Genomic DNA, 16,189 nt, shown 5'->3' with positions numbered 1-16,189 from the left:
TTTTAGCCCTTTCCTCAGACTGTAGCTTCTGGGCACAGGCCCTCACTCCTGTCCCTTCACTATAAAGCCTGGGCCTCATTATACAGCTGTACAGGGGTCTAGTGAAGGCTTTTTAGCTCTTTCCTCAGACTGTAGCTCCTGGGATCAGGCCCTCACTCCTGTCCCTTCACTATAAAGCCTGGGCTTCATTATACAGCTGTACAGGGGTCTAGTGAAGGCTTTTTAGCCCTTTCCTCAGACTGTAGCTCCTGGGCACAGGCCCTCACTCCTGTCCCTTCACTATAAAGCCTGGGCCTCATTATACAGCTGTACAGGGGTCTAGTGAAGGCTTTTTAGCTCTTTCCTCAGACTGTAGCTCCTGGGCACAGGCCCTCACTCCTGTCCCTTCACTATAAAGCCTGGGCCTCATTATACAGCTGTATAGGGGTCTAGTGAAGGCTTTTTAGCCTTTTCCTCAGACTGTAGCTCCTGGGCACAGGCCCTCACTCCTGTCCCTTCACTATAAAGCCTGGGCCTCATTATACAGCTGTACAGGGGTCTAGTGAGGGCTTTTTAGCCCTTTCCTCAGACTGTAGCTCCTGGGCACAGGCCCTCACTCCTGTCCCTTCACTATAAAGCCTGGGCCTCATTATACAGCTGTACAGGTGTCTAGTGAAGGCTTTTTAGCCCTTTCCTCAGACTGTAGCTCCTGGGCACAGGCCCTCACTCCTGTCCCTTCAATATAAAGCCTGGGTCTCATTATACAGCTGTACAGGGGTCTAGTGAAGGCTTTTTAACCCTTTCCTCAGACTGTAGCTCCTGGGTACAGGCCCTCACTCCTGTCCCTTCACTACAAAGCCTGGGCCTCATTATACAGCTGTACAGGGGTCTAGTGAAGGCTTTTTAGCCCTTTCCTCAGACTGTAGCTCCTGGGCACAAACCCTCACTCCTGTCCCTTCACTATAAAGCCTGGGCCTCTTTATACAGCTGTACAGGGGTCTAGTGAAGGCTTTTTAGCCCTTTCCTCAGACTGTAGCTCCTGGTCACCATGTGATCTCACCATAACCCTAACAAGCTAATTAAGGTGTGAAATCTTGGTCAAAATTATCTCAGTACACAAATCTCCAAGGGTGCCCAAAATTTGGCATCACCCCTCTTTCCTTTTTGCAATTATGAAATTGTAAAAAAGTCTATATACAGTATATATATATATATATATATATATATATATATATTTATTATTATTTTTGCCTAAAATACAAAGGACATGTGTCATCTTTGAGGTTCGTCCCGCTGGTGCCCAATATTTAATAGGGTCTTGCTATTAAACTTAATGAAAAGTTCGGTGAATTTCTTTGAGCTGTTATAACTAGAGATGAGCGAATATCGTCAGAGAAGTTGTTATTGGCTAATATCGGGACCCCGGATCCCTGGAGCGCTCCCGATAATCAGCTGCATGTGTCGCTCTCCATGCAGGTGCTGTGACTATCACACAGCGCTACACACTCAGCTGATTATCGGGAGCGCTCCAGCACACTGAGTCCTGAACACTCTGAGGCCCCTGATCATGTGACCTCTGACTCCTCCCCTCCTGTAACCTCATCACAGGTCCTGTGTGCACAGAGCAGTCATAGGCAACGGCGGCGCAGTCATGACAGTACCCCCCCTTTACGTCTCCTCCTTCTGAGATTGGCCAAGAATCTGTCCATGATGCGAGGAGCATCAACATTCTCTCGCGATTCCCAAGAGGCCCGAACCCTCTCCAATCGATGAGAAAAAAGGTCTTTCCCCTAACCTTTTTCATGGCCAAAATATCCCTCACTTCGAAGACGTCATCGTCCCCTACTGGCTGAGGAACAACGGGAGGCGCAGGACAGAACTGATTGAGGATGACCGATTTCAGGAGCAAGATATGGAAGACGTTATGGACCCGGAGTGAAGCAGGCAGCCTCAATCTGTAGGCCGTGTTGTTGATGCGTCCAAGAACCTCGAAGGGACTGATGTACCGGAGGCCCAATTTATACGAAGGGATTTTCAAGCGGATGTGCTTGGTCGACAGCCAGACCTTGTCTCCTGGATGGTATGGTGGGAGATCCCTCCGCCTCTTGTCGGCATGTTTTTTCATCCCGGCCACGGCTTGTATAAGAGCCTCTTTGGTCTTCCTCCAGACCTGGGAAAACTCTTGGGAGAGGGCATCGGCGCCGGGTATGCCGGAGGATGAAGATAATGGAAGATGCACGCCTGGATTCTGACCGGAGACCACAAAAACGGATACCTGGTGGTGGATTCATTGGAGTGATTGTTATGGGCAAACTCTGCCCATGGAAGAAGATCGACCCAATTGTCATGATGAGCGTTAGAGAAGTTCCGCAGGTAGGAGGTCCAGACTTGGTTGACCCGTTCGACTTGCCCGTTGGTCTGTGGATGATAAGCGGAAGTGAAATCCAGAGATATGCCCAAGAGTTTACAGAGTGCTCTCCAGAAGCGGGAGGTAAACTGTACCCCGCGGTCAGACACGATTCGCTGAGGAAGTCCGTGTTATCTGAAAATCTGATGAATGAAGATTTTAGCCAATTCAGAAGCTGTGGGCAAGCCGGGTAACGGGACAAAATGGGCCATCTTGGAAAACCGATCGACTACCACCAGAACAGTCGTGCATCCAGAAGAGCGGGGTAAGTCGGTAACAAAATCCATGGTGATGTGTTGCCAAGGAGCTTCGGGAACAGGCAACGGCAGAAGAAGGCTGGAGGACAAGCTTCTAGGTACCTTGTTCCTGGCGCAAATTGAGCAGGAGGCCACGAAGTCTGACACATCTTGGCGTAGAGAAGGCCACCAGTAATAACGGGAAACCAGCACAAGGGTCCTCTTGATGCCGACATGTCCAGCGATCTTGGAGGAGTGGCCCCAGCGTAGTACTTCTACCCTTTTGTCTTACGGGATGAGGGTCTTGCCAGGCGGCACGGAATCAAGATTCACAGGAGCTACCGTGATAACTCGGGCAGGATTGATAACATGCAACGGAGCCTCCTCCACTTCAGGTGACTGCAGGGACCGGGAGAGAGCATCTGCTTTGGTATTTTTGTCACCGGGTAGGAAGTGGAGCTCAAAGTCGAAGTGAGAGAAAAACAATGACCACCTGGCTTGTCTGGAGTTAAGTCTTTGAGCCGACTGGAGGTAGGCCAAGTTTTTGTGGTCAGTGAATATGGTGAAGGGATGGACCGCCCCCTTCAGGAGACAACGCCACTCCTCCAGCGCCATCTTTATGGCCAGCAACTCCCGATCCCCAATCATGTAGTTACACTCTGTGGGTGAAAATGACTTGGAGAAGAACCTGCACGTAGCCAAGCGCCCTTTTGGGAAAGAATCGCCCCAGCCCCAGTAGAAGATGCGTCTACCTCGAAGACGAAGGGCTTGCCGACCTCTGGCCGATGCAAAACCGGAGCCGTAGCAAAGGCCCGCTTCAGGGCGAAAAATGCATCTTCAGCTTCCGAGGGCCAGATGTTCGGTCTTGCAACCTTCCGGGTAAGGGCAACAATAGGCTTGGTTAAAGCAGAGAAGTGCGGGATGAATTGCCTGCAGTAATTTGCATTGAATGGCCTTCACTCCGGCAGGTGGTGGCCATTTGAGCACCGCGGACAATTTCTCTGGGTTCATTCACAACCCCAAGTCCGTGATGATATACCCCAAGAAGGGTAGGGAGGTCTGCTCGAACAGGCATTTCTCCAACTTGGCATAAAGTTGATTCTCCTGCAAGCGTTGCAAGACCAGGCGAACACTCCTCCTGTGAGAGGGCAGGTCTGATGAAAAGATGAGGATGTCATCTAAATACACCACGAGGCACGAGTAGTATAGAAGATCCCAGAAAACGTCATTAACAAATTCTTGGAAGACCGCTGGGGCGTTACAAAGTCCAGGGGTGAGCTGGCCAGGTGGTGCCGACCCCTATACAGGGACTGTCAGGAGCAGGCCCGAAGGAGCCGAATACCGTGACAGCTGATACCAAGAGGGGCGACTCAGGTGCGGGTGAGACAGACAAGGCAGAGCGACTGGAGTCAGGAGTGACCGGAGTCAGGAGTGACCGGAGCCAGGAGCAACAGGGGTCAGGAGCAACAGGAATCAGGAGTAACCAGAGTCAGGAGTGACAGGAGTCAGGAGTGACAGGAGCTGGAGCGACTGGAGTAAGGAGCGACAGGAGTCAGGAGCGACAGGAGTCAGGAGTAACCGGAGTCAGGAGTAACCGGAGTCAGGAGCGACAGGAGTCAGGAGCGACTGGAGACAGGAGTGACCAGACAGGGCCAGAATACCGTACGGAAGGCACACGATAATCAGGCGCCTCCATGAGGGAGGAGCCGCCTGACATACCCTTTGCTGGAGCTTGATTGGTGATCGCTCCACATGGGGTGGTGCAGAAGGGGTCAAGTGAGGAGAAGGGAGCGCGCCCGGGCCTAAGGTGCATACCTGGAGCAGAACAGGAAGAGGAACCCTCTTGCTGAATCCCCCGGGCTGCAGGATGGGAGGCTGAGGGTGTCGTGCGGCGGCCAGAGCGGTAAGCGGGGATCCGAGGGGGAACCCTGGGAGCAGCAGCAGCAGCAGGAAGAGCAGGACCTGGTGAGATAGGTGACGCCGGCCCCGACCTGACAGGAGGCGCCGTACTGGTGGCGCAGGCATGACAAGATCGCTCTCCACAGCGTCTCCAGACTCTGTCACGTCTGTCACATGTGCTCAGTGTGAACCTGCTTTCATCTGTGAAGAGCACAGGGCGCCAGTGTTGAATTTGCCAATCCTGGTGTTCTGTGGCAAATGCCAAGCGTCCTGTACGGTGTTGGGCTGTGAGCACAACCCCCATCTGTGGATGTCTGGCTCTCAGACCATCCTCATGGAGTCAGTTTCTAACCATTTGTGCAGACACATGAACATTTGTGGCCTGCTGAAGATCATTTTGCAGGGCTCTGGCAGTGCTCCTCCTGTTCCTCCTTGCACAAAGGTGGAGGTAGTGGTCATGCTGCTGGGTTGTTGCCTGCATACAGCCCCCTCCACGTCTCCTGGTGTACTGGCCTGTCTCCTGGTAGTGCCTCCAGCCTCTGGACACTATGCTGACAGACACAGCAAACGTTCTTGCCACAGCTCACATTGATGTGCCATCCTGGATGAGCTGCACTACCTGAGCCACTTGTGTTGGTTGTAGAGTCCGTCTCATGCTACCACGAGTGTGAAAGCACAACCGACATTCAAAAGTGACCAAAACATCAGCCAGAAAGCATTGATACTGAGATGTGGTCTGTGGTCCCCACCTGCAGAACTACTCCTTTATTGAGGGTGTCTTGATAATTGCCAATAATTTCCATCTGTTGTCTATTCCATTTGCACAACAGCATGTGAAACTGATTGTCAGTCAGTGTTGCTTCCTAAGTGGACAGTTTGATTTCACAGAAGTTTGATTTACTTGGAGTTATATTCTGTTGTTTAAGTGTTCCCTTTATTTTTTTGAACAGTGTATATAGATAGAGATATTTTTTTTTCTTTAGGTTGGAGGGTCCAATTCCAGCTATTGCTGTGGGATCTGTGATTTCTATCTACTCCACTGTGTACAGGATAATAGAGTGTAATAAAGTAGTTATGGACGTGACGTAACTAACACTGTGCAGTGACTCTGCTTTCCATATAGTGATGGATATTTCTTGTTGCTGAAAATGTGATCTTTTTTTCCACTTTAAACCCCTCTGATCAGTGCGATCATACAACATACAAGCCCCTGATGGCTCCGGTGATGCCCTGTACTACTGTAGTGCCGGGTATCATCACTGCCTGTCAGTGTAATACTAACGGCCCCATACACATGAGATCAGAGTTGGCTGAACGCTCATTTGGCAGACGGCTGTCTCTCCCGACTCCCCCATACACACAAATATTCCAGCTTTCCTGTGGTCTGTATGAGAGAGTCGCCTCCAGACTCCTCTAGAGGAGGATTATCTACAGGAAGAACAAACGGATTATCCTCTGAAATTCAGGATGTCAGATCCTTCTCTGCCCTGGCATCATCTGTCGGGAGGCCCCAAAATACATTACATGGTCGGCCAAACCGCCCAAAATCAGTGCTTTCGTAGAATTTTAGTCTAATGTGTATGGGGGCGTTATATGGTAACTTATTGGACGCTGCCTCTGGCCCGGCCTAATAGACCTTCATACATTGCAGCCCAGACACCATTATTAGGCATGTAAGTATCGGAGTAACTAGGCCGCCCCATACTATCGAGTACTTGGAGGCGGGGGGGCATTCAGCCAAACTCTGTCACACCTTCTTAGATGCCATGTTTGCTTTTCAGGGTTTTTGTTAAAGCCTCCTCTGTGCCGTCCCTGCGGTGTACATCTATGTCCTGGGGCACAAAAAGATTCATTTCTTTTTAATAAATGTTTAACATGTGATAAATTATAAAATGTGTCTTCTGATTTTTTCTTCTTACAAGAATTGTTGGAGCCAATTTTCTTTAGAAACATTTTAATATCACCTTTTTCTGGAGTTTTTCTTGTAATATAGGAAAGCCTAAGGCCAGAAAGAAACCCCATAAATCACTGTACATGGAGACTTTGGGATCAGATCATTTCTGTCCACGTTGATTGTGGAAGCAAAAGATCTTTTTTAAAGCCTCAAACTTCTGTGTGTGACTCAGAGCTGAGATCTAACGGGATAGAAGATTCCAGTGCGGGGAAGACGGGAAACCTTCATATAGACGGCCGGTGGGGATGGAGTCAGTGACCGACTCTGGCCAAATCTGTTTCTAGAGCCGTAATAGAAGATGAAGATGTTGTCCTCACCAAGAAGGAGTTATTTCTCATGTCGCCTGTAATGAATATCTGTTGTGAGTTCATTTTCCCCTTCAGCATTGATGTCTGATGAACTCCCTCTGCTGGTGAAGGGAGGTAGTGAAATTGATTTAGATGGGAAGAACCTGTCATCAGAGCAGGCGGAGGGTGATTGGACATCTGGAATCTCTGAGTGGATATAAGGCAGCCGACGCCCTGCAAGGTTGATGGTGATCCTCTCTGCTCTGAGCTCTGGCCTCCAGTCTAGTTCCTGTCTTCTAAAGCTAAGTTTTTGCCCTGCTATTATTCCATGAGATTTTGTCTGGTTTACTTAGTGTTTGTGTTCAGCCAGCTCTTGCTGGGACTGGCTGAATTCCATTTTTGTCTCTGATCAGTTGATCTCTTTGCTCTTTTTTCAGAATATACCTGAGTGCTGATATAGTGATTTTGAAGTCTAGCGACTTCAGGGCCTTTTTTCCTATCAGACGGTTGGGACATTTTGGGCAGGGTTTTTGCGGATTGCAGCCAGCATCTTTTCTGTCCTGTCCTATCTAGTTAGTTGGGCCCCATTGTTTGCTCAGCCTGTCTTTCTGTCTGTGTTTGTGCTTTCATCTGTTTTTCACCGTCAATACATGTTGGGGGCTGTCTATTGCTTTGGGGTCTGCTCTGGGGCAGTTTAGATTTCCCCATTCTTTCTTTAGGCTTATTTAGCTCTCCGGCTGTGACGAGGGGTCTAGGAACACCGTAGGAACCCCCCACGGCTACTGTTAGTTGTGGTGAATAGGATCAGGGGTCTGCAATCCGATAGCTACCAACCTCTCCGGTTTTTCTGGACTTAGCTTGTATTTTTGTTTTCTCCTCCTCCGGTGACTCATTCATAACAAATATCTCCTGCAGTATTGCTAATGCCGATTCCAGTGTCGGTAATGAGATGAGAATTAGCATTATGGAAGATGAGTCTATGAGGAACGTGTTCTGCTGCCAACTCCGAGGAGGAAACTGCTTGTTGTCTGTGGCCTAAATATATAGGTTTTATTAGTAGATGTCAGGGAAGAAAACTAAACCCTGTAAGATAATAAATCTCCTCATATGTTTCCCTTATTATCCCCAGTAATTGTATTATTACACAGGATTCTTATGATGTTACATCGGCTCATCATCTTCTCATTCAGGTCTCTACAATATCGGATCCTCTCAGTGAAGATCTTCTACAAAAGAGACATTTCCTGTTTTACCCATCAAGGATGGATATGGACAGAGACAAGATGGCGGAGAGGATATTACACCTCACCCTAGAGATCCTCTTGCGTCTCACTGGAAAGGTGAGAGATTCTGATGATGTCACATTACATCATTCTTATCTATGGGAATAACAGATGGACAGAACTGGAGAGGTGAGGACTCTGGAAATGTCTGTAGTGAGATTTATTAATGTGTCTCTCCATAACCAGGATTACACAGTGGTGAAGACCTCTAGTGATCGCTGTCAGGACCCTGTGTCTGAGGGATGGGGAAGACCCCTGAGCCCAATCACGGGGCCTCCACCTCACCCCCTGAGCCATGAGGACATCAATGAGCAGAAGATCCTAGAACTCATCTACAAGATGATTGAGCTGCTGACTGGAGAGGTGACACTGCTGGGAATGCTTGGACATTATACAGTAACACTATGAAGGGATCTGGGGATGACGGTATGATTGTATGTGTCAGGTTCCTATAAGGTGTCAAGATGTCGCTGTCTATTTCTCCATGGAGGAGTGGGAGTATTTAGAAGGACAAAGAGATCTATACAAGAACGTCATAATGGAGGTTCCCCAGCCCCTCACATCTCCAGGTAATAGACAGGACTAAATACACACGGCCTATAATTATCTGTATGTAGAGAATGAATTCAGTCCCTGTATGTGTTTCCTCCAGATCTATCCAGTAAGAGGACAACACCAGAGAGATGTCCCCGTCCTCTTCTTCCACAGGACTGTAACCAAGAAGATCCCAGTGCTCCTCAGGATCATCAGGTAGATGGAGAGAAGGTGTCAGGAGATCTCCCCTATGATGTGTAGACGGCTGTGAAGGTCTTGTGCTCAGTCTTGTTTTATCCACCAGTATTATATGTTTTATACTTGTGTAATGAGAGCGGTGGAGATGGCAGGATTAAAGCTGATCATAGATGGGACTTCTCCATCTGTCTGTGACTTTTACAATATTTGTTTCAGGGTGAAGATCTGACCCATATTAATACTACAGAGACATATGTGAGGGATGATGAGTGGTGTAAAGAGGAGATTCCTACATATGACTACCCAGGTGAGTAGTAACCACTGAATGCAGAGAAGTCACAGATTCCTCTCAGTCACCGGCTGTGGCTGCTTTATCGGTGGTGTAGTCCGGCCGTATTACCATGATCACCATTTTGCCTCTAGACCACAACATTCTCCTCCACCCAAAACTGTTCAAATGACTTTGGGCATTGAAAGCCCTTTTCTATAGAACTTACAACCTGGCAGATCCACCTACTCCCTGGGATTAGGAGACGCTGACCGTTACCTGCCCAGATCTGTAAACTATAAAGCCAAATGACAGCGTACGTAGAATGTGCTGGCTAGTTAGAAAATCACTTGATGAAAAATATTATACTGGGCCTGTAAGAGAAAGTGGAGTGTAATGATGCTGTTGGCTTCCTAGAATCCTGAGATCTAATTTCAGGGCTGAAATCTCATATCCTGAGATCTTGATACCGAGATCTCCATCTGCGTATGCGCCGCCCCGAGCAGCCATGTTCACTGAGTCCACCGCACAGGAGGAAACCACGGACATGCGAGGGGCTCTGACCTATCACGAAAAGTTGGCAGAGTCCCCCCCGCAGCAGCGGACACTTCAGGCAGCAGCAGCAGCGGTGGACACCCCGAGCTGCGGCAGCAGCAGCGGAGGCGGCCACCTTGGGCAGCAGCGGACACCCCGGGCAGCAGTGCCAGGCACCCTAGCAGATCCAAACACTCGCAGCGGTGCACTGCACATCGGACACCCCCTCATCCCACCCTGCGGTCTGCAGCATCACCCCACTCCTGCCTCCTCCAGCAGCGACCCTGGGACCCCGCTTCACCACAGCAATAAGACGCATGGATTATAAGAAGCACCACCGTGTTGTTAAAAAAAAATTCCTATTTTTCTCCTCAAAATTTGGGGAGCGTCTTATAATCCTGAGCGTCTTATTATCCAAAAAATACGGTAACATGTTTTTTTATTCTAGTTCTTTTTGTACAGGTTCATTTTGTATGGTAGTCTGATGATGGTGGGATCGGCCTGCCTCACTTATGTGAGTCTGCAACTACCTGGTAGCCTTTAAAATAAGGTCTCCATTACCTCTGCCAAATGCCTGAGATCTAAATTTAAGACACATCAGCTCTGCACTATTATAAAAAGTTCTCTATGAATATCTAATATTTCTTCTTGAAACTCATTTGACAGAAAATATTGGCCCTTACGATAGTTTAGATTGCCAAGAGCCACCGAGCCCCATACTCTAATTACCCAGAGAGTTTTCACCAGAATCATAGGAAACAAATGGACCTTACAAATTATTTCCCAATGTCTCTTGAGTCCAACAATCCCCTATATATGGTTGTACACTACTGTCTGGGCACATGGTAGAGTTAAGAAAGGAAGGAGCGCCATTTAGCTATTCATACACAGATCTTGATGGAATAGTTTGCAGACACGATGTACTGGGAGCACTGTTAGTGGTCACCTGGCAGATCAAAAGATGGCCACCATGAGAAGGCTTGGCTCTATCTACTCTATTTTCCAGATCCCAGTGATTGCCTTGCTCATCATCCTTTAACCCCTCTACATGGATCTGGACTTACACAGAGACCCCAAGGCTTGGGCCATGGTGTTACCCGCTATTCTGTGGAGTGAGATGGTAAGAAGAATAGTCAGGTAGTTGGTCATAACCAGGAGGGCAGAGAAAGTACAAAATCAGAAGACACAAGTGTAGTCAGTAAGCGGGCTGGGATTACACCAGGACAAATACACCAGCTGAGCACAGAGGACTGAACCAGAGGAGAACAAGGCTGTATCTAGCAGATTCCGGGAATAGGCTTCAAGCTTTAGGAGGGTTTGGTGCTTTCTAATTGGCTTAAGCAGGTAGCAGATTGCTACCAGATTGCTGGACAGCACATAAACCCATACTGCCAGGCTGGATCAAACTACTGGTCTCAGGCACCCTAATCTTAGTGGCTGGACAGAGCCAGCGCCACCCAGAGCTTCTGGTTTCGACGTCTCTTCTATTACCAGCAACGCCTGCACAATAAATAAGGCGCTGCTTGGTGATGGAATCAAACATCACAGGAGCAGATTCCAGTGGAGAGGGGACACACCATCTGCAGATGCCCTAATATAACACAATTACAGGAAACTAAAGCAGTAGAAATCCCCATAAAGTGACTCCATTATGGAAATTATAACCCTCAGTGAATTATCCTATGGGAGTAGTGACACTTTACGGAAATTAGCTCGCACTGGATGTTGCAACATGAAAATTGCACATTTGCCATTTTATTACCCAGCACATAATGCCCAGATTGTGCTCCAGGAAACACACACCGTAAATTAAGTGGGTTCTTCTCACTATAGTAATGCCCAATATATGGATGCGAAATATGGTTTGGGCGCACTACAAGGCTCAGAAGAGAGTGGATATTTGACTTTGGGAGAGCGGATATTGCTGGATTGGTTTATGGAAGCCATGTTGCTTTTCAAGAGCTTTTGAGCCACAAATATTGTGGAAACCTTCTGGTTTTCTTCTGACAGATGATGGACCTTAGTGGTGTCTTGTGTTTCCGTGAGATGAGTAGAAGTTTTATTGGTATAATTTTCACCTATATAACATTGTTTGTTGGCTTTTTATTCCATGTTTGGGAGGCAGAATGAACAAACCATTGAACACCATGATGCGCTGGTTCATGCTATGAGGCTTTCGATTAGACTGTGAACTCTCATTGTCTTGGTGAATAATTCAATGGTTTTAAAAAGCTTGTATCTTTTATGGACAGCTTAAGTAGAAATGTTCAAAAGTATAAAATTTGAAGATATTTTATTCAAAATTATTAACTGGTTTTATTTTTAGGAACGCTGACATCTTCAATTTTTAAATCTGATGATCTTGAGATCACACAGGATACAACTGAAGTGAATGCTATTACTCCAGATATACCATCATCCCTTCATAGCAAAGATCTGTCATCTGATCCTATGAAACAGGTCCCATCTTTTGGTTCATTACCAACTACTAAGGAAAATCAAAGTCACAATATAGGCATTAAAAAATTAATTGCTTCTAAAGGAAAGGAGCCATTTTCAGATTCAGAATATGGAAATAGTTTTCTTGAAAAGACTTTTCTTAAACATGAAAAAATACACATAACAGACAATAGATTTTCCTGTTCTCAATGTGGGAAATGTACAAAGAAATCAGATTTGGTTAAGCACCATAGAACTCACACAGGGGAGAAACCTTTTTCCTGTTTAGAATGTGGGAAATGTTTTGTGAGGAAATCATCTCTTCTTAGTCACCAAAAAACTCACACAGGGGAGAAACCTTTTTCATGCTCAGAATGTGGGAAATGTTTTAACCAGAAATCTAATTTTGTTACACACCAGAAAACTCACACAGGGGAGAAGTCTTTTTCATGTTCAGAATGTGGGAAATGTTTTAACAAGAAATCTAATTTTGTTACACACCAGAAAACTCACACAGGGGAGAAGTCTTTTTCATGTTCAGAATGTGGGAAATGTTTTAACAAGAAATCTAATTTTGTTACACACCAGAAAACTCACACAGGGGAGAAGCCTTTTTCCTGTTCAGAATGTTGGAAATGTTTTAGCCAGAAATCAGATTTGGTTAAGCACCAAAGAACTCACACAGGGGAGAAGCCTTTTTCCTGTTCAGAATGTGGGAAATGTTTTATCCAGAAATCAGATTTGTTTAATCACCAAAGAACTCACACGGGGGAGAAGCCTTTTTCCTGTTCAGAATGTGGGAAATGTTTTGCACATAAATCACATTTTGTTACTCACCATAAAACTCACACAGGCGAGAAACCTTTTTCCTGTTCAGAATGTGGGAAATGTTTTAACCAGAAATCAGATTTGGTTAGTCACCATAGAACTCACACAGGGGACAAGACTTTTTGCTGTTCAGAATGTGGGAAATGTTTTACAAAGAAATCAGATTTGGTTAAGCACCAAAGAACTCACACGGGGGAGAAGCCTTTTTGCTGTTTAGAATGTGGGAAATGTTTTACAAAGAAATCAGTTTGTGTCAAGCACCAGAGAACTCACACAGGGGAGAAGCCTTTTTCATGTTCAGAATGTGGGAAATGTTTTATCCAGAAATCACATTTGGTTAATCACCATAGAACTCACACAGGTGAGAAGCCTTTTTCCTGTTCAGAATGTGGGAAATGTTTTACAAGGAAATCAGATTTGATTATGCACCGTATAACTCACACAGGGGAGAAACCTTTTTCCTGTTCAGAATGTGGGAAATGTTTTACAAAGAAATCACATTTGGTTAGTCACCAAAGAATTCACACAGGGGAGAAGCCTTTTTGCTGTTCAGAATGTGGGAAATGTTTTAACTGGAAATCAGATTTGGTTAATCATCAAAGAACTCACACAGGGGAGAAGCCTTTTTCCTGCTCAGAATGTGGGAAATGTTTTAACTGTAAATCATATTTGTTTAAGCACCAAAGAACTCACATGGGGGAGAAGCCTTTTAACTGTTCAGAATGTGGGAAATGTTTTGTGAAGAAATCTTCTCTTCTTAGTCACCAAAAAACTCACACAGGGGAGAAACCTTTTTCATGTTCTTAATGTGGGAAATGTTTTCTACCAAAATTAACTCTTAATAAACATCAGGGAAGTCATACGGGGAGTTTTTTTCATGTTCAAAATGTTGGAAATATTTTAACTCAAAATTGTATCTTCTTAAAGTGTTGACCACTTCTAGGACAACCCCTTGTCATTCCTCATGTTTGGCCATCTAATATAAAAAGCTCAAATGTGTGTATGTATGTATGTGTGTATGTATGTATGTCCAGGATAGGCATCCGCACCGTCGCAGCTACAGCCACAAAATTTGGCACAGTCACACGTCTGGACCCTGAGAGCGTCCTAAGCTATGTTGTGAGGCGAAATTTTAACCCTGCGCGTTCCAATTCACCAATTTTGCCCCTATCTACATAATGGGGAAAAAGTGTGTGCGTATCAAGCCCCGCCCCTCATTATGATGTCACAATGGTTGCCATGGCGACGCTGATGTCATTATAGGTTGCAAGCCCCGACGCTCATTATAATGTCATAATGGTTGACTATAGGATGGAGGATGTGTGATGGGTATATGGGCACTGGACTATTGGATGGAGGATATGTATGACGGGAATATGGGCACGGGACTATGGGATGGCGGATATGTATGGTGGGTATATGGGCATGGGACTATGGGATGGAGGATATGTATGATGGGTATATGGGCACGGGACTATGAGATGGAGGATATGTATGGGCATGGGACTATGAGAGGAAGGATGTGTGATGGGTATATGGGCATGGGACTATGGGATGGAGGATGTATGATGGGTATATGGGCACTCGACTATGGGATGGAGGATATGTATGATGGATATATGGGCACGGACCTATGGGATCGTGGATATGTATGATGGATATATGGGCACGGGCCTATGGGATCGTGGATATGTATGATGGGTATATGGGCACGGGACTATGGGATGGAGGATAATTATAATTTGCTATAACTAACCACAGTTAGTTACTATGCCCGGGCAGCGCCGGGCTCTTCAGCTAGTGTTACAATAAAAACACTCATTGTACGAGAATGATCAGTACTAAATATATTGAACAGCCATGTCAGACTCAGCTGCCATCATGGAAAATCTTTCGCTAACTAACTTTGCAGCTAATGAGATGACCTTATGGGAGCTCTAGCCAGAATGGAGACATAGACATCAGAGCCATTAGCAGGTATGGTTGGCATACACAAGGGTTAATAGGAGTAGCTGCAGGGCATTGTGAGAGTAAGTAATGGTGTCATATGGTAGTAAGTAGTGTCTGTGATGAGGACAATACAGTAGTCAATATGTGAAGAGTTATGTGAGTAATGACATTAGATAAAAGGGACATGGGGATTTATGGATTGTAATGGAGTTTGGTGAAATACTCCTAAATATTGTCATTTTGTATTATCACTTTCTTCAGTATTCTAAAATACATGTCTTTCCCTGCAGTATGAGGTTATCATGTATACACCTTTTGCCGCTCTATGTAGTTCGTTTGTCTAACCATATATATAAAAAGCCCAAATGAGGTCCTCCATATATTCAGAAGTAGAAATCAACAACATGGCCTGCAAACGTTACTCCCATAAACAACATTTCAGTATGAAATATATCTGTATTTCAACAAAACACATAAAAAATGTAAAAAGAAGAGATTATGCAGAGAAAAATCATCAGGTATGTATATAAAACGTATCTAATCTGTCCCAAAGTATAGTTTAGAAAAATCCTTTACATATATATAATTGTAAGTGGAAAGCCCATATGGAAGAAGTATAACAATTATATCGCTTATCACCCTATATCATTACATATCTCAGGTGTAAGGTCTCCGCCGAATGGTCAATAGCAATTCACAATAAACCCAGATACAAAGAATATATAGAACGGGTTTACAATCCACACATGAATAAATATTACATTGTAGACTCATAAAGTGACAGTGCTCATGGAAACATTCATAAAATAGTACAAGCAATGACTGTTATAAAGCCGATTCCATAGGGCATGTGTGGCATTATGGGCATGACACGGTCACGGCTTCACATAGAGTCTTCATTGCTGGTGCATAAATCCAGAAGCAGCAGAACGGGGCAAACTGAACATTACCCGCGTTTCTCTTGTAGAAACCCCTTTCTGAGGAAGCATTACAAGCGAAACTGCTTAAAAGAGCGCCTCTGGGTAATGTAATCATCTCTATAGATCTGTCCTGTCTGTGTCTGCCTCTTTGGTATGTGGACATTGTGGGGTTCGCCACGTTCTCCTGCTTCTGGATTTGTACACTAGCAATGAAGACTCTATGTGAAGCAGTGACCGGGTCACAATACTATTTTGTCCTCACACTCACTCCCTGTGATTGTGGATGTGTCTGGCCTAAGAGAGACAATCAGCAACTGGGTTATAAATTAGGTATAAATATAATATATATGATCAAATATAGTTTCGTACCCCCTTCTTTCTCTCCCATAAGAAGATTCTTGCCGGTAGAATCAGCGCGGATGAGCACCTACTGTGCTCTCTCCCCGGCCACAATTCCCCATCTTACTTCCATC

At 45.7% G+C, this 16,189-nt stretch overlaps 1 protein-coding gene across 1 annotated transcript in view; it reads left to right on the top strand.

The window, feature by feature from the left end:
* The first annotated feature begins 8,465 nt into the window (after positions 1-8,465).
* LOC141073917 (uncharacterized) overlaps positions 8,466-16,189 on the top strand; it is a 31,620-nt gene continuing 23,896 nt past the window's right edge. Inside the window, 3 exon segments of the mRNA XM_073561454.1 lie at positions 8,466-8,471; positions 8,994-9,084; positions 11,906-13,656. Coding sequence (XP_073417555.1) covers positions 8,466-8,471; positions 8,994-9,084; positions 11,906-13,656 — 1,848 coding nt within the window.

The sequence above is a fragment of the Dendrobates tinctorius genome, unplaced genomic scaffold (genome assembly GCF_039654945.1).
Source record: "Dendrobates tinctorius isolate UK_male_01 unplaced genomic scaffold, ASM3965494v1 ptg000320l, whole genome shotgun sequence".
NCBI classification, from domain to species: domain Eukaryota; kingdom Metazoa; phylum Chordata; class Amphibia; order Anura; family Dendrobatidae; genus Dendrobates; species Dendrobates tinctorius.
This window is presented reverse-complemented; position numbering and strand designations above follow the sequence as displayed.